A 19,382-nucleotide genomic window follows, 5' to 3' on the forward strand; every position below is an offset into this window, starting at 1 on the left:
TGTCCAGTTCTCAGCTTGTCCCTCTTTCTTGGTTTGGAGGGCTAAACAATGGTTATTCTACCTTCAGAAAGGCTAAAGCACGATGCATTCGCAACTGGATAGTTTATGCTACACTACTCAGACAAATCTGACCTTTAAAATAACGTGTTCCACTCTCTTCCAGGAATTACTGAAGACACACAACAAAGAAGAAATTTTATATTTTTGTTAATGCAGAACAACTTTGGTTTCTAGTACATAACATAACAGCTAAATATGGAGCTGCATTAGATCCTAGAGGTGTGGGTTTGATAATTTTTCTATCAAAACTTTTCCACGCCTGACCACGAGTCATTTCTCCCTTCCAGAGCTGCCTATCGCTTCACACATGCTTATGTTTTTTGTTGTGCTTACCCACGATAGCATGCGCTGAACCCGCAATGCACTTTCTGTAGTCCGCTTCCTGTATTTGACCCATGCTACGACCTGACTGAGGAGGAATAAGCCAAACAATTTTAACACTGTTGGAAAACAAAAACCGCCGACGCCGCGCTCCGCTTAGCCCGCCGATACCCATCAGCTGCCTCTGGAGTCCCACAGGCCAAAAAGGCCCGATAGGACTCCTTCTTCAGCTTGACGGCATCCCTTACTGTCGGTGTCCACCAACAAGTTCGGGGGTTACCGCCACGACAGGCACCGACGACCTTACGGCCACAGCTGCGGCTGGCCGCCTCGACAATAGAGGCACGGAACACAGCCCATTCAGACTCAATGTCCCCCGCCTCACCCGGGACTTGGTTGAAGCTCTGCCGGAGATGGGAGTTGAAACTCATTCTGACAGGGGACTCTGCCAGACGTTCCCAGCAGACCCTCACAACACGCTTGGGCCTGCCAGGCCTGACCGGCATCCTCCCCCACCATCTGAGCCAACTCACCACCAGGTGGTGATCAGTTGACAGCTCCGCCCCTCTCTTCACCCGAGTGTCCATGACATGCGGCCGCAAGTCCGACGACACGACTACAAAGTCGATCATCGAACTGCGGCCTAGAGTGTCCTGGTGCCAAGTGCACATGTGGACACTCTTATGTCTGAACAAGGTGTTCGTTATGGACAATCCATGACGAGCACAGAAGTCCAACAACAAAACACCACTCGGATTCAGATCAGGGGGGCCGTTCCTCCCAATCACGCCCCTCCAGGTCTCGCTGTCATTGCCCACGTGAGCATTGAAGTCCCCCAGCAGAACGAGGGAGTCCCCAGAAGGAGTGCTCTCCAACACCCCCCCCAAGGACTCCAAAAAGGGTGGGTACTCTGAACTGCTATTTGGTGCATAGGCACAAACAACAGTCAGGACCCGTCCCCCCACCCGAAGGCGGAGGGAGGCTACCCTTTCGTCCACCGGGGTAAACCCCAACGTACAGGCGCCAAGTTGGGGGGCAATGAGCAGGCCTACACCTGCTCGGCGCCTCTCACCGGGAGCAACTCCAGAATGGAAGAGGGTCCAGCCCCTCTCGAGGGCAGTTGTTCCAGAGCCCAAGCTATGCGTTGAGGTGAGTCCAACTATATCTAGCCGGAACCGCTCAACCTCGCTCACCAGCTCAGGCTCCTTACCCGCCAGAGAGGTGACATTCCACGTCCCTAGAGCTAGCTTTTGCAGCCGAGGATCAGACCGCCAGGGTCCCCGCCTCTGGCAGCCGCCCAGCTCACAATGCACCCGACCCCTATGGCCCCTCCCGTAGGTGGTGAGCCCACGAGAGGAGAGGCCCATGTCTCCCTTTCGGGCTGAGCCCGACCGGGCCCCATGGGCAAAGGCCCGGCCACCAGGCGCTCGCCTCCGTGCCCCACCTCCAGGCCTGGCTCCAGAGGGGGGCCCCGGTGACCCACGTCCGGGCAAGGGAAACCTTGGTCCTTGTTTTTTCATCATCATAAGGGTTTTGTGAGCCACACTTCGTCTGGTCGCTAAGGCAAAAGCTCGGGCGTGGGAGGAGTTTGGAGAGGCCATGGAGAATGACTTCCGGACGGCTTCGAGGAGATTCTGGTCCACCATCCGGCGGCTCAGGAGGGGAAAGCAGTGCTCCGTCAACACTGTGTACAGTGAGGATGGGGGGCTGCTGACCTCGACTCGAGACGTTGTGAGGCGGTGGAGGGAATACTTCGAAGACCTCCTCAATCCCACCAACACGTCTTCTGATGAGGAAGCAGAGTCTGGGGTAGCTGGTGCTGGCTCGCCTATCTCTGGGGCTGAGGTCGCTGAGGTGGTTAAAAATCTCCTTGGTGGCAAGGCCCCGGGGGTGGATGAGGTCCGCCCAGAGTTCCTTAAGGCTCTGGATGCCGTAGGGCTGTCTTGGTTGACACGCCTCTGCGGCATCGCGTGGACATCGGGGACAGTCCCCCTGGACTGGCAGACTGGGGTGGTGGTCCCCCTCTTCAAAAAGGGGGACCGGAGGGTGTGCTCCAACTACAGGGGGATCACACTCCTCAGCCTCCCCGGTAAGGTCTATTCAGGGGTGCTGCAGAGGAGGGTCCGTCAGATAGTCGAACCTCGAATTGAGGAGGAGCAGTGTGGTTTTCGTCCTGGTCGTGGAACAGTGGACCAGCTCTACACCCTCTTTGGGGTCCTCGAGGGGGCATGGGAGTTTGCCCAACCAATCTACATGTGTTTTGTGGATTTGGAGAAGGCATTTGACCGTGTTCCCCGGGGACTCCTGTGGGGGGTACTCCGGGAGTATGGAGTGCCGGACTCGCTTGTAAGAGCTGTCCGGTCCCTGTACGACCGGTGTCAGAGCTTGGTCCGCATTGCCGGCAGTAAATCAGAATCGTTTCCAGTGCGGGTTGGACTCCGCCAAGGCTGTCCTTTGTCACCGATTCTGTTCATAACTTTTATGGACAGAATTTCTAGGCGCAGCCGAGGTGTCGAGGGGATCCGGTTCGGTGGCCTCAGGATTGGGTCTCTGCTCTTTGCGGATGACGTGGTTCTGTTGGCTTCATCGGGACGTGATCTTCAGCTCGCACTGGAGCGATTCGCAGCCGAGTGTGAAGCGGCTGGGATGAGAATCAGCACCTCCAAATCCGAGACCATGGTCCTCAGCCGGAAAAGGGTGGAGTGCTCTCTCCGGGTCTGCGATGGGGTCCTGCCCCAAGTGGAGGAGTTTACATATCTCGGGGTCTTGTTCACGAGTGAGGGAAGGATGGAGCGAGAGATCGACAGGCGGATAGGTGCGGCGTCCGCAGTGATGCGGGCTCTGCATCGGTCTGTCGTGGTGAAGAGAGAGCTGAGCCGAAAGGCAAAGCTCTCGATTTACTGGTCGATATACGTTCCTACCCTCACCTATGGTCATGAGCTGTGGGTAATGACCGAAAGAACGAGATCTCGAATACAAGCGGCCGAAATGAGTTTCCTCCGCAGGGTGGCCGGGCTCTCCCTTAGAGATAGGGTGAGAAGCTCGGTGATCCGGGAGGGGCTCAGAGTAGAGCCGCTTCTCCTCCACATCGAGAGGAGCCAGATGAGGTGGCTCGGGCATCTGGTTAGGATGCCTCCTGGACGCCTCCCTGGTGAGGTGTTCCGGGCACGTCCCACCGGAAGGAGGCCCCGGGGAAGACCCAGGACACGCTGGACAGACTACATCTCTCGGCTGGCCTGGGAACGCCTCGGGATCCCTTCGGATGAGCTGGTGAATGTGGCCGGGGAGAGGGAAGTCTGGGTTTCCCTGCTTAGGCAGCTGCCCCCGCGACCCGACTCCGGATAAGCGGAAGAGAATGGATGGATGGATGGATGGATGGAAAACAAAAACACTAATACTACTATACAAAACCACCACCAATCAAAGCACATGGTCACAAGCCAAGGGCAGATTGTCTGTGCAAACAGTTGCCATTATCCAATCAGGAGGGAGGAGTTGAAGGTGTGTCAGTTCCAGCCAATCCTCAGCAGGCAGGAAGCAAAGGTGTACTGAACAGAGCCATCTCCGGTGGGTGATGTACATACAAAACGCGAGAGTCATTAGGCAAAATGACAGGCAGTCATAACAACTCACCTGAAGGGGACGAGACTTGCGTTTGTAGGCGGGCCGAGTCTGCTTCTTTTAATTAAATCAGTATTTGTTTGTGTATTAACAATACCCTAGACGACACGGAGCTTCTGAGCGAACAGACTTGGATTTGAATAAAAAAGGATGGTGTGAATGCACTCGCATTTCAGATCTCAGATGAGGTTTTTCATTGTGGAGTTTCCATGTTGGTGCCAGTGCCCCAGTAGTACACATCCTGGGTTAACTGGTGATTCTTTATTCACCTTAAAAGTGATTTCAAGTGTACATGGTTGATGATCTCGTTTTTCCTTGTGATATACTGCGTACCCATCCAGTGTGAACCTCACCTCTCATCCAATAACAGCTGGGATAGACTTTATTTCCCCTCATGACCTAAACAGGATAAAGCAGGTACAGACAATGAATGAATGAATGGACAGACTGCAGGTATGAGTTTTCTTGGTTGTTAGTCACTTTGTTAACCCTGTAATGTTATGACTGGTCCATAGTGTATCCCACCTCTTACCTTAAGCCAGTAATAATAATCTTTCTAATGGCTTTTAAGCAAGACTGCATTAACCCATTATTATGAATAAGAAAACTTTAACAGTCTGCAGTGATGGTACAGTGCACTGTCAAATAAAAAAGTCACTGAGGAGCTGAATTCACTAAATATTCTCTAAGTAGTGTTCTACTCACCAACCCTGCTCTCCTAAAGATAATTTGAATAGAGTATATTTTCCATTGTCAAACCTGAAATCAGCTGGATGCTTCTCCTTGTCCTACAAAGCCCTCTCTATTTGCTAACGTTGGGGAGAAGGGTTTATCTGTGTGGTCCAGCCTCTACCCCTCACTGAGAGATGTCTGGACTGTGGCTCATCTCTTCCTTCCCTTCTCAGGCTCTTAACACACATGGCAGAGGCCCATACACATTGGTATACAGCCAATCTCATTAGGGTTTAGAGCAGAAGAATGGCGGAAAGAGGAGTTTTGTAGTGAAACAAGCTTGTAAAACTGAAACAGTGAAGAATTTGGTAGAAGGATAGAATGGGAGATGGAAGAAATTGGTAGATTTGATATGATTTAAATACAGGGAATAATATGTTTCTGTGTTTAATTTATTTAAGTAATTAAGGTCAACATGCCCAAACTGACAGATATTACAAACCAAGCACTTAGGCATATAGTTCCTCATCCACTTCATTATTTCCATATCTTCAGTAAAAATCAATAAATCTGTCTTTTCCCTCAGACTGAGTTAGAGTAACTTGAAGTGAAATGAGCATCTGTCTACTTGGGCATCAAACAGCAGGTGAAAATGCACATCACATGATCCTGCACACACATACACACACACACACACACACGCTCACATTATAAATCTAACTTGTAAACTAATCTTAGGCACAGACTGTAGACTAAAAGCCTGATGTAATGTGACACTCTGTCTCCATAATTAGTTTTATGAACCTCAATGTCATTATCAAGGAGATGATTCATGGGGCTGAAGCAAAGTTGACTGTACCATGGAGGAACACAAAAAAGCCTTTAGCCCTAAATTGTCAGAGAAGAGGGTCCTTATGTGCTGAGGGTACCTTAACCACCCTAAAGAAAGCCCTTCACTGTGTTTTTACTACTCAACGTATTAGACATGTTGAACCCAGGCAGGGTCTTATCCCCTGCAGCCCCGCCATCATTTCTGGTACAGTTTCATGATTGAGTTAGCAGCATTGGATTTCAGAGCATTAATTTAGGAAAAGGCTTTTAAGCAAATTCTAAGCAAATTATGTCACTGAGCTAAATGATAGCTGGCATCAATTAGCAGTTCTCTCCTGTACTTGGAACAAAGTTCTTTTTCCTTTGATGCCCATTAAAAACAGCATCTGATAGCCAAAAGATCTAAATTACTGAAGCTTTTAGAATTAATATTCACTAAGTTTGAGCCCTTTAACCTTAAATAGGTCACCTTTGTTAGATGTGGCCTCTTACATCTGTTTTGATGTTAATCTTTTATATATAATTTATTCTAATTCTGATCATTATAACAACAGTTTTGGCTCAGCATGATATTAAAAAGGCATAAACAAGAATATATTTGAAGAAAACCCACTTTAATACAGGTACTGTTACATAAACCACAGCCACAGTGGTCAGGGATAATCTAGGTCACATCGTGTCAGCACTCTCTCTAACCACCCTTAGGACTTATTTTTTCTCACCTACCTGTTTACTCTGGTTTAGTTTTCTCACCTGTGCTTGTCACCTGGCATACCTCTCTACAGCTGTTCTTAGTTTTGTCACCTGCGCCACAATATAAATAATTATTTACCCTTCTTTTTACTAATATTAATACTATATCCAGGATGCTAATTTATTTTCTTAAATAAACAAATAAAAATAATAATAATGATAATAATAAAAATATATTTTATTTATACATGCCCTTCAAGAGACTCAAAGTCACTGTACAAAAATATAATAAAAGAATGCAGGAAAGGAAATTAAAAACCCAATAACATCCAAAAAAAATGTAGTTTTATGTAGGTCTTCCTTTGTTCTACCCTGTCTTATCAAATAAAAATGTTAATGATTTTTATAGTATTTTTATTTTTCCAGAAAACAATACAAAACAAAAAAAGAAAGAAAAAAAATTAATTGCCTGAACACATAGTATGCCATTTTTGATGGTTGCATTTTGTCTTCATAACAGTCTCTGCAATATACAACAGTGGTGTTCCATCCCACAATGTCAAGCACCAAATACTGTCCTCTTGCATTGTCTTCATGTGAAATCTCCCATCATCCTTAGATCTGACCATCTTCCACTAATTCTTTCATTCATGCGAGGTAAATACTTGCTGTGTTCATATTATCAATGAGTATAAATATAACTACAACGGTTGAGAAATAGCATTGGTGTTGTACTTCTGTACTGACATTGTTAATTAGCAGTGAGGTAAAGTCATAAAAAAATGGCAATTTTGATCTGTAAAGATAAGTTAACTGTGAAAATGAAACCATTGCTGAGTACTGAAGCGTAGAGCTGTCACCCAAATGAAAGAGAAAAAGAGCTTATCACCACTTTATAACGTGATCATTTATTGTAAAAATGTGAAAAGTATCACATTATAACGAGATAGGTTCTATAAAACTGAAATGATAAGGCAGCATTCTGCGTTAGGAGAAGAAAGTTGCCAACACGAAGACATCTGTTGGTTAAAGGGTGCAACGTCAGCTTTATCACAGTGTCCTCCAAGCTTCACCAATCTCTCCGCATTTCAGCCTAAAGTGAAGTACATCTTAATCCCATTTGGTAAATCAGACATTTCTCTGATCTACTGCATGCAAAGTTCCATCATTCAAAGATGAATGCGGTTTATATTCCACATTTTCACCACAATATGTATCACATTATAACGTAATAAGTTTCCCGTTTTTACAAGAAAACTTATCATGTTAGAACGTGATACGTGGTCCTTTTTTATTCAGGTGACAGCTGCATGCTTTTGTAGTCGAGAGTTGAGCAGTGATGCAATTTTCATAGCTTCTCCATGACCTGTAAAAAAATTTGAAAGTACAGTGTGAGAGTCTGCAGATCCATCTGCAGATTGTTACCATGGCTGGCTTCTGAATAATACGATGAATAAGAAGATTTCTAATTGTGTAGTTTTTTAGGTAATGAAGTAAAGTGCTGGTTGTTAAATTAGGAATGCATGCTATGTAAGTAAGATTATGTTTAAATGTTTATGTTTAGTTATTTAAAAATTTCTTTTTCTACATGCATACATATACACTGACAGACATTTATTTACAATACTTGTTTATTTTGCTGTCACATTCTTAAGTAATGCAAGACTGTAACTAATTAAGTGTAAAATGTGTCATTATAATGACACACTCTTTCATACAGCCATACATAATGGGCACTGGATGCTTCTCTTTCAAATAACAGTTCAGAGGGTTAGTAGGATTATAATATTACTAACTTTACTTGGCAGAGTTTGCACTGGCCCTCATTTTTGTGCATATCTTTAAAGGAGCGCAATAAAGAACTTTTGGACAGCTGTCATCTTCGGTGTGCATGCTTTCTTATTTGAAGACTATTAAAAACTGCAGTCAGTGAGAAGTAACACTATAATTTAGATTCTCCAGAAATACATGCAAGTGGACCAATATTTTACAATCAGAATATTTTCATTAAATGATTTAAAACAGCTAAAAAAGTCCTTTACAGTTAAACGAAAAAATACAAACATACAATGTTTTTCTTTCACTTTAAAGATTAAATCAAAATTATAGCTACCAGTCAATCAAATGTCTTTCTTACTACAGCTAAGTTAGTCTGGGACTAACATATTATCCTGTCAAATAAAAAATAAAAATGTAGACCTGAGTCAGGGTGGCTGTTAGTGTTGCTATCAGATTGTAATCGTTAATCTTTAAATTCACTATTTATGACAATTTTTAAGCAATATTTTTTGGATAATTATAGATATTGTAGTTAATGTAATTCAACCATAGTACTTTCATAGCTGCCTTGTTTTTATTAAGGGGGAAACACCATCCTTATTATTTTATTCTGATGTAAGTTGATGAATAACATTGCTGCTAAAGCAAGTGTAAGTTTGTCAGTCATCCAAGCTTAAACAGAAGAGCTTCTGTTTCAGTTTGTTTTTCTCTTTTGCTTCCTTTCCTCGTGGTTCTCCATCTCTCTGCCCCCATGTTGTGGCCCAATAAATAAACCATGAAAGGTTAACTGGCACCTGGCTGTAGCCTATGAGAACACTGGCCTCTTTCTGTCCGTGCATGGCAGCAGATGAACTACTTTAACCCTACAGCAGAAGGTGTATTGAAGAAGCAAGTGAGTGGAAGAACTCCCAGAGCTACATTAGAGGTGTTAGATTTGATATGTAAGAGCTGACTGACCCTTTCCTGCAATCAATTTTTTATTTTTATTTTTTTTTTATTTTTGGCAAGATCATAACAGCACTAGATTGGTCTTTTAGTGCCCATCAGTGAAACACACTTTTGTGGACAAATATGTATCTTTTTTTTTTCTTTTCTTTCATTGGGTGTTTTGATTTCAGGCTTTTCCCTCAGTAAATGGTCTTCAGGTTTGTCAATACTGTTGTTGTTTTTTTTTTATTGTATTTCTTGTGCATGCATATGTTTTTCATACTCTGTCTCTCCGTTCTACTTGCCTCTGCAGGTGTATTAAATGCGTTTCCTTCTCCACAGGTGTCTTTCTTCCTGTTCATTGTATTTGTGGTCTACACCATGCTGCCATTCTCCATGCGGGAAGCCATTATTGCCAGTGTTCTGACCTCCGCCTCTCACACCATTGTGTTGAGTATCTGCCTGTCCGCCACAGCTGATCACATGGAGCCGGTAGTGTGGCAGGTAAGGTGATCAGATTTAAGCATGGGTTAATGGTATCAAGCACATTATGTATTAAAACAATGAACACTGAATCCACACTGAAGCAGTCCTTACACACATTTGCAAAAGATTAAATTGTAGATGATAAATATTTCTGAGAAGAAATAAATGTGGTGGAGTTTTTGTAAAAAGCAAACAGATCAGTGTATGTTTACTATTCACATGGACGCAAAAACTAAGCATGAAAATTAACTTGATGAGTAGAAAGGGGAAAGAAATCTGGAGGCTTCAAACGAACAAAGTAAACCTCTGAACGGGTGTAGCTAAGTGGAATTTGTAAGGAGGAGTTAGGGATTATTAGTTGGCTCAGGACAGAAACTTCCTGGATTTTTTTTTGGTAACTGTGTCATTTATTTTTTTAATTTATTTAATTTGTATTCAGTGAAAAAGTTGATTACCTTTAAGATGCCAGAAATGAAGAAAGAATAATATTAATGAGCAATCTTGACTAGTTTTACCTTTTTCTATAGTTAATAAATACTGCAATAATCGTTACACAGTAACTGATATTTATCTCCAGTTTTTCAGTAGCCCCAGCACACACAGACTTAATGTACCTTATTATTATGAAAATTATGACATCACAATGGACTTTCTCCCTTAGACATTTAAGTTCTCATTCTCACCAAATGAGCATTTTTATTCAGTTCAACTACAGTCTGTATTTTTAGCAAACAAATATGACCTTTAAAATAAAACTAATGTAGCATAACAGGGATACAAATTCTAATGTGTGTGTGTGTGTGTGTTTGTTTAATATACTTTATTAAAGGTCACTTTCTTTCCAGCAGTATTGTTATGTGTGTGCAAACTATTCAGGCATTTGGCATATGCTGATAAATACAAAGACATAATATTCAGGAACTAACTGTCAAGGCAAATTAAATTCACATAATTTGATTCTTTGTCCCCTCCACTTAAGTTTTCACAAACCTTTGCAGTTGTTTCTGTAAGCTCTGTTGTAATGACCTGGTTTTTGGTCTAACTCTACTTTTGTTCATGTAAAAGTGTGGCATGTGATTACTGGCATCTGGGCAGCCTGGGGCTATTCGCTCACTGGTCACTGTCTGTCACCTCAGCTCTGTTTGCCTGCCAGGACAACTCCATTGGCAGGAAGAGTGTCCTTTTAAGAGAATTTCTTATAAAATGGGAGGAAAAAGTGGGTGTTCATAAATATTTATGCTCCTTCAAGCTGACTTAATTATTAATTGTTTCTAGCATTAGAAAATTTCTTCAAGGTTCAGTTCATTCAGTTTAAAATGAATAGTCCACATTTATAGTTCATCATTTTAATTTTGAACTAATTTGAAGTTAATTTAATTTCAGTTTTAAGTTTAAGTTAGAAGTGAGAATGAATGGCTGATCTTGACAAACCTATAACTAATAAACTAACTGGGAAACACTTTTACAAGTTCATCAACTTCTAAAAGATAGGTGTAATACCAAAGTCTGTGTCCCATCAGAATCTGTGACCACAGGGGGGCCATAGTGTACATTTCTCTGCATGTACATCTTATGGTGACCTCTGTCACCACTTTAGACTGGACTCTTCTAACATAATGTGACCCTCAAATAGCCAGGATCACAGATGCCACCATTTCTGATAGCCTTCAGAATGTGTGACTTTACTGTACCTGCATTATAATGAACTCCGACTTCAATAAAAGTATTTCACAGACTTTGCTCGTCTTCTAAGATGCTGTTCGCAATCGCCCCCTGTGGTCACAGATTTTGGTAAGATTTGTTTTTTTTGTAATTGTGCTTTCTTAACTTGTAAAAGTGTTTCACGCAGGGTTTGAATTATGGGGGAGCTAAGGGGAGCTTAGCTCCCCTGAAAGGCAGAGGAGCTCCCCTAAAGAGATTCAGTTGATAGTTCTGGGGAGTCCTAAAAATCTTCCAAACGATACGTATGATCTGTTCTGTTTCCTTCAGCACCGTGGACAGCCAGCATTGTTTGTCTGTTGTATGCTGTGAGTGTCCACACAACCACCTCATGTGCTTCTTTTTGTGGTTAAAGAACTCTTCGTCGCTGTCTCTGATTAACCAAGCTGCATACAGTAGTTTTTTTAATAGTAGCCATATTTTGACCGCGCTATGTGCACTAATATAAATGCACGTGCACGTGAGAAAATAGGGCTCCCCGAAAGCCCCAGTATAATTCAAGCCCTGGTTTCGCATCTAGGTAAAGTTACTTTATCATTGGTAACAGTGTTTCAACAATGTATTCAGAACTTTGTAAAAGTATTTTACAGTTGCGCATGTAAGTTTGCATCAAAGATTGCAAAAGTGCTTTGGCATCGTACTTTTTTGTTAATGTAAATATGGTTTTCACGATTGAAATGTTCGTCGCGAGAATGGAAAAGTGTTGCAGTGGATGAAAATTTGTATTGCTGAAGTGTAAATGTGATATTGTTTTGCATTTCCACCGTAAGGCAGTGACTGTTACAGGACCTCACATAATCCCAACAAGTTCATGTTTACATTCTCTTTACAAATACGTTGCGTTTAGTTCAGCGATCATAGAAAAAAATGAAAGTATATAATGAACAGTGATTAGGATACAAGTATCTATGTTAATGAAGATGAGAGGAGTAATGTTTTTATTGCTTAAATCTATTTTCTTCATGAAAACTCCCAGTAGTTTCTTATGTCTTCGTAACCCAGGTAAAAAACCAGGTTAACTCATTTTAATTTAATAAAGAGAGAAAATTATTTCATTAATTTAGTTTTTTCTTTTATTTGTCAAAAGTGAAAAATTCCTAGGACACCTAAAGGCAGCATATCCTGTATTGCATCAGCTAGCCAAGTTGTAGCAAACTAGCATTTAGCAGCCAATGAGATGCTAAGTACGACCCATATTGGGAAAGACTTTAACGGGTCGCAGAGGTTTTACTTCCTGTTTTGCCTCTGCCGTCGCAGCAAAGAGCATGCTCATGAGGAGCGAAATGTTAAGGGAGTGGAGTACTGGCAGTAGCAGAAATTGAAAAAAAGCTAAAGTGCAGTTAACTGAAACAGTGGTGTCGTGGTCATTGCACTTGAGTCCTCGCTCCTTACGGACCTAGAGAAGTGTGTATTTCCAGGAGTGGGTTGCATCTTCTCAAATGGATTATATGTTTTCTTTAGTTTTTTTCCCCCAATTTAACAGTTAATTGTCAGCACTGGAAGTCCTTGGGGTGGAAAAAGATAAAAAATCAGAAATGTAAAAATAAGGAAAAATCCAAATCCTGTGGATTATATTCTTAAGAAAGTTACAGTATTTGATTCAACACAAACGCCAGAAAATGCAATGGAAAAAAACATCAATTTCACCTACAAACAAAAAAGTCATTCTTCTCAGTTCTGGTTCATGTCTCTCTAAGTGTTTGATGGTGTATTTTACTGTAGATACATTGTCCCCTGCTTGTAATGTTCTTTATATCCTCTTATTTAACTGTGCTCTGGATGTTATTTAGTTGTTTTGGCCTGTTAGTGTGCCAGTGACAGGGTGAGGAATGCGAAACAAAGTAAGGGTTCCAACCCCACATTAAATGCTTGTTCATCCATATATTCTTCTTCTGTCAAATGGAAGCTTTGCATGTGGAAACATGTGGATGGAAGTTTAGCATATCATTGTTGCTTATATGCACATGCTTGTTCAACTGTGATAACCCTGAAATATAAGAAAACTTTCACATGACAAATCACCTTTTACTACAAGCCCAAAAGGCCTGCTCTATGACGACATGAGTGAAGTTAGAACATCTGATCTGCTTGCAACATGGGAAAGGGAAGCTCAGTTTTAATGACAAGTGATACTACAATCAACTCTTTTCTATAGAAGAAGAGCAAGGTGACACCTTGATTCAAGTTGATGCAATTTAGTGCAAGCTGGGAAATTGTTTTTTTTTTTCTTTAGAATTTTTTGGTAAAAATACCAATAAAAACAAACCATTCTGGCCATTGTATAGCAAAACAGGCCCATACCATGTTATCATCACTATATTTTGCAGATGGGATGAAGTTGTTAAACTGAAAGAAAGGTAACTAATTTAAAACCTAAAGTTGTATTTTTTTCTTGTCTGTACCTGTTTTCTTGTTAATGTGATAGTAAGCAAACCGGAAAGTATTGGCTGTCCCCTTGCAGCCCTTGTACGCTATAGTTGCCCATTCTTTTCTTGGACTCATAAATAGTGACTCTGCTGTGAGAATGCCTTGAATTGTTTTGAAGTTACCATTGGTTGCATTATTACCTGCACACTTTACTGCTGGAGGGATCTTTGCTGGTCAACCGCTCCAAGGATGGCAATACTTTTCCTGAATTCCTGCCATTTGTGTAGATTTTTTTTTCTGAATGGGGATGAGTCCAAACTGTTTGAAGTGGTTTTTTTTTTTTTTCTGGTTTATTTAATGTGATAAGCATCAAGAACTGTTTTTAAGATTCTTAATATTCTCCTGTTTAGTTTTTTTTTTTCTTCTGTCATAAATCTGTACAACAATTATGTGCTGTGAAGATAGTAATTCTCTTTTTTAAAAAAAAAAGAAAAAGAAAGAACAAAACTCAGTCCCATGTATTTTCTATTAATTCAGATGAACTGCTCTTCCCCCAGGAGTCTACATGCACATTGCTTATTCCCAGATCTGTGATCCTGCTCTCAGTAAATAAATGCTTAGCTATATTGCTTGTTTTCCATGAGTAAAGGTTGCTGCTTTATTGGATGTCCTGTTGGTGTTAATATTCCTTCTGTAATTTGTTTCTTTACATTGTTTGCATTATTGTTTAATATTGCTCATGAGCTGTGGACAGCTGTTATTTTGGGTTTTTAGTGATGATGGTAATTAGCTGTGCACTAACTAAATTTCCTGATTGCTGTAATTACTTGCTTTCTCATATAAGTTTTTCATCCTGAGTGAATTTCAGGCTCACTTTTGCAGCACTTTGTTTAGTAAATTTCTATATATGTGTGTTTTTTGTATGTAGGACAAACTCAGAGCTGCTCTGGTTGGCACTGGCAACACTCTAACTTACTATTTTGATATCACGCAGGCAGTCAGGTGTGATAACAGACCAGGATTATACCATCAATTTGAAAAGCAGTGGATGGCCTGTAATAGACCGAGTGGTACAGTGTGCAGGTGGAAGGGAGCACAGAGAACGAGTATGCAGACAGCAGACATAAAAATGAGTGAGAAGGGAAAATGCAGACGCACGCTAGCAATACTTCTTAATATCACAGACAACACAAAGGCAGAATGTAGAATTTGTTAGATAAAGGGTGCAAGGCCAACAGACAACCTTTGCAGGCATGTTGTAGTTTGTTCTGAAGCCTAAATTTTATTGTGGTTCTTGTTGAATCAGGCCAAATGACATTATTGACTGAAAAGAACCAAAGTTTCCATCGCTATTATGACACTGGATAAGAAAGACTTACTTTAATAAAGTTCAGGACCATTTATGTAATACCCCTTATTTCTGACTGGAGTTTAGGATGTTTTGAGCTATTTTCATCCCAGTGCAGTGTGATACACTCTACTCTAAAAGTTGTTGTTGGCTTACATTATTCTTATCCTGGACATCAGGCCCTGGTCCTCTTGACAACATCACAAAGGCTGTAAAAGAGGCATCTTATGATTGGCTGGGGAAACTCGTATCCCATCATGCCTTTAAGGCAAGTCACGGATAGAAATTTAGGATAGCAGACTGTTATGGCAACTTTAAATGGCATAATAGCTTCTAAATTCTATTTAATATAAAAAAAAAATCTGATATGTCTTTTTTACAAACCAGAAACAATCAAATTAAATTTTTAAATTTTATCCAAATGGATTTAAATGATACATAAATAATATCTTTAACATAATACATTAATGTAAATGTAATGTTTTTTGTAAAATCACAACTTCTTTTAATGGGCAAACCTTTATTTGCATACTGTTTTAGTTACTGTTGAGCTAAAATTCATCACAAGTCTCACTATTTAAGTTTTATTAGATAGAATTGTACTTGTAGTGATGCAAAGTGGCAGCAGATGTTGAACATGACATGTGTTACATGTTATGTTGTGTGAAGATCTTTGTTTTAATCCAAATTACTTTCACTGGAACCGCATAGTTTTTTCCAAATTTTGCTTTTGTATTATTCTTCTTTCTTCAGATAACGAGATATATTTGTGTCATGTTAAGTCACAGCTACTTATTTATCTTTGCTGTCTGCTTTTTGTGTGGATAATGAAATCACATCCACTAGACACATTACTACAAGTCAATATAACTCATGCTTTCATGTCGGACAGTTATCTCAATACACATGGCAGCAGCATGCATGACAGCAGTAGCAGCCTTTATTCTTGTCTGATTTCCGTAATCCCAAAAAACCTTGAGTGCCCTGCTGTTATCTGTAATTGAATACCAGTGAGGTGTAGATTATTCACGCCACAAGACTATTCACTCAGGTGACCTTTAAAATGGTCTGAAGACTGCCAGCACCTTGTCTAGCAGATGTCATCTAATGAAGCAAAATATGTTTAACTTGGCATAATCTGGGGGAAAAAAGGCAACTTTTTAAATGATTATCAAGGGTATAAGTGTGACCATAAGAAATATATTGCAAGTTTGTAATAGTCAGTATGTTAAATCGTATACAGAAGCCGTTTCTGCTGCCTAAACTAACTAATCTGCCTCTCAGGAATAATTCAAGGAAATCTGATTGTCCACATCAAACTTAAGCAATTGCAAAATTTCAAACTACTGCTATGTTTTGGTAAACTACTCCAACAATTATTTTTGACAGCCCTATAAAGACAGAATAAATGGATATATGAATACATGGTAAATGAAATATGATGATGGCTTGTTGTAATTTATGGTGACTATTGTGTAAAGAGTGTGTGTTGTGGAAAACCTTTTTAGAAAACACCTTACAAAGGCTCTGGTCCATTTTTTTGTGTGTTTGCTTTCAAATTATTCAGGGTACTTCGGTAAACTCTGCCCTCTGAACATTATTCGGCAACATGTTTTATCAGTCGTCCAATTGAAAATAGATGATTAAGAACAAAACCAGTCTTTTGAGTTTTATGCTTTTCAGTTTGGAAGAAGTAACTCTGGTTTTCTCTCGCCCTCCCGCCCTTTTTTTCTAATGTTTGGAAATGTGAAGAGCAGACATAATAAATTCAGTGGACTGAAATAGGGTTTCTGTCCCAGAAACAGTGAATAAACATGAACATAAGCCCCAGCCAGCAGACCACACTCAAGTACTTGGCCTCTGGCCCTGGTGTTTGCTTTTGTCAAATATAAAGATGAGACAGGTACATTAACGGAGTATTCAGTGTTTAACATGTTTAAATATAATATAGAACAGCTCTATTATTAAAGGCCACTATATATTGTATACTGGCTGTGAAATGTTTTTTGGGTGTTGCATGTCATTATCGAGCTATTAAAGGAAGAACAGCAGGAAATGTCATGTGTGGGAGGTTTACATTATTATTGTGTATTTAATTTTATTTCTGTCTGTCTTAGCTGGTTTGGAGATGTTATATAGAAAACTTTAACAGTTTAGAATTACATTTGTATTCCATAATTAAACTAAATTATGTAGCAGTGTTTTTCTTGAATTTCTTATTTTAGGACGGCAGATACTGCAAAACAAAACAAAACCAATGAAGGTACTAGATAGTATAATGGTGCTGTGGACAAAAATTGAGGCATGTGTTCAACAGTTTATACTTTGGCTCAAAAAGTAGCTTAACATGTGTATTTCAAACCAAATAATACATTAATTTGAATAGGATAGCTTCTGATGCTGCATCTGTTGCATAAAGCATGTTGTGTTTCTTGTTTCTTGTTCTTGTAATGTGTGTAATCAAAATTCATCATCAGAACCACATCAAAATCCACAAGAAGACTGGTGACTCTTCTGCTGTACTAATTCTTATTACTCTGCAGTCTGGAGTGATTTAATATAATTGGATGAACAGGTCAGAGAACAACCTTCCATCCATTCATTTTCTATTCCAGTTTAGGGTCGCAGGGAAGCTGGAACACATCCCAGCAATTAGCAGGCGAGAGGCAAAAACAAACTTGTGAACATTATTCAGCTAAAAAAAATAAATAAATAAATAAAAAAATTCATGAGGATATTTCCCTGTTTTTATCTTGGACATAGCAAAAAAATTTTATCAGGCTGCTGAGTCCAGTGTGCAGACTCATTTATTTACTTCAAATCTGACAATGAAAATATACCTCATGTGCATTTGTTATCAAGTGTTATTCCTTTTTAATTAAAGTTGGGTCTGTCATGAAATGACAATGAAAAATACTGTATTATTTTCCAAAGTGTATTGCTGAGGTACGGTTACACGTTATCAGGAAGAGAATTTTATTAAGGTTGTAAATGAGAGATATCGCTTTGATTAGCTGTTAACATATATAAATATATGTTAAAAAATAAAAGAATAAATAAATTTACATTTATATGCAGTCTATACCAGGGCCCATCGACCACTCTCCTTTCCTCCTCCTCCCCAACCATCTACCATCTATCCATCATGTAACCCCTCACTCACAGTGTCACTTGTGCCGCACCTCACTTTCACACACCCACATCACACTTAACCCTCCCACCATGCCCTGTGTGGGACCATCACCTGTGGACCAGAGGATAGCGAGCCCCAAATCCTGTGAAATAACTTGCAACTGTGGAGAAATTTTGGCCCACTCATCTTTGCAGAATTGTTGTAATTCAGCCAAATTGGAGGGTTTTCGAGCATGAACCACGTTTTTAAGAACATGCCATAGCATCTCAGTAGGATTCAGGTCAGGACTTGGTTTTCTTCAGCCATTCAGTGGTGGACTTGCTAGTGTGTTTTGGATCATTGTCCTGCGGCAGAACCCAAATTCATTTCAGCTTGAGGTCATGAACAGATGGCCGAACATTCTCCTTCAGAATTGTTTGGTAGACAGCAGAATTCATGGTTCCATTTATCACAGCAAGTCTTTCAGTTCCTGAATCAGCTAAACGGCCACAGACCATCACACTACCACCAGCATATTTTACTGTTGTATGATGTTCTTTTTCTGAAATACAGTGTTACTGTTACACCAGATGTAGGGGGACACACATCGTCAGTTCACAGAGTATTTTCCCAAAAGTCTTGAGGATCATCAAGATGTTTTCTGGCAAAATCGAGGCGAGCTTAAAGTTCTTTGTGCTCAGCAATGGTTTTTGTCTTGGAACTTTGCCATGTCCCAGTTTTTTTTTTATGGTGGAGTCATGAAAACTGACCCAAGTTTTTTTTTTTTTTTCATTTTTTAACTGTTGTGCCTTGATGAAAATTATGTGTTCTGTTTAAGTAAAATTTTAAAAGTAGTACTCATGAATGAGTTATTGATTTGATTATTTAAACTGGTATTTTAATTCCAGTTTGGTCACAAATGAGTCATTTATTAGAATGAAATGTTCTTTTCTAAATGAAATTGTGCTGCATGTTGTAATTATGAATGTTATTGTTTGCATTTGGAATGGTAAGGTTTGGGATAGTTGCTCTTTGTTATGCTTTTATAATAAAGCCTGATTTAATACAAATCTTGTTAAAATTATATTTTAAAATTAATATTAAAAGAATTTTATACCTGAGGTGGGAAAATATGGTTTTGGGGATTTATTTGGTGATTTCTTTTTTTTTTCTTTTTTTTTTTTTTATTTATTTATTTATTTATTTGCCACTGATGAAAATATTATTAATTACAAAGTGGAAATGGCACCCATTTCATAGAATGACTCAGGTATATTTGGAGATATATTGTAGCTTGTTGACTAGGAAATACCTGATTAAAGTCGGGTAGCTCCAATAGAACAGACTGTTCTATTTCACAGTCATTTAGCAGACGTTTTTTCCCCAAACCGACTTACATCTGAAGGTGGTTATGCAGTGGCGTTAAGGGTCTTGTCTAAAATCCCG

At 40.1% G+C, this 19,382-nt stretch overlaps 1 protein-coding gene across 3 annotated transcripts in view; it reads left to right on the forward strand.

Annotated features, from left to right (window-relative positions):
* The window catches only part of adcy2a (adenylate cyclase 2a), a 61,741-nt gene that overhangs the window by 16,926 nt on the left and 25,433 nt on the right, over positions 1-19,382 (forward strand). For 2 of the 3 annotated variants that reach the window (XM_041988909.1, XM_041988908.1), the window contains one exon: positions 9,247-9,408. In XM_041988909.1, the coding sequence (XP_041844843.1) occupies positions 9,247-9,408 (162 nt within the window). Of the gene's footprint in view, positions 1-8,809; positions 8,870-9,246; positions 9,409-19,382 lie in introns of those variants that run through there. The other variant, XM_041988910.1, reaches the window with a different exon arrangement.

This window comes from Melanotaenia boesemani, chromosome 6 (assembly GCF_017639745.1).
Source record: "Melanotaenia boesemani isolate fMelBoe1 chromosome 6, fMelBoe1.pri, whole genome shotgun sequence".
Lineage (NCBI taxonomy): Eukaryota > Metazoa > Chordata > Actinopteri > Atheriniformes > Melanotaeniidae > Melanotaenia > Melanotaenia boesemani.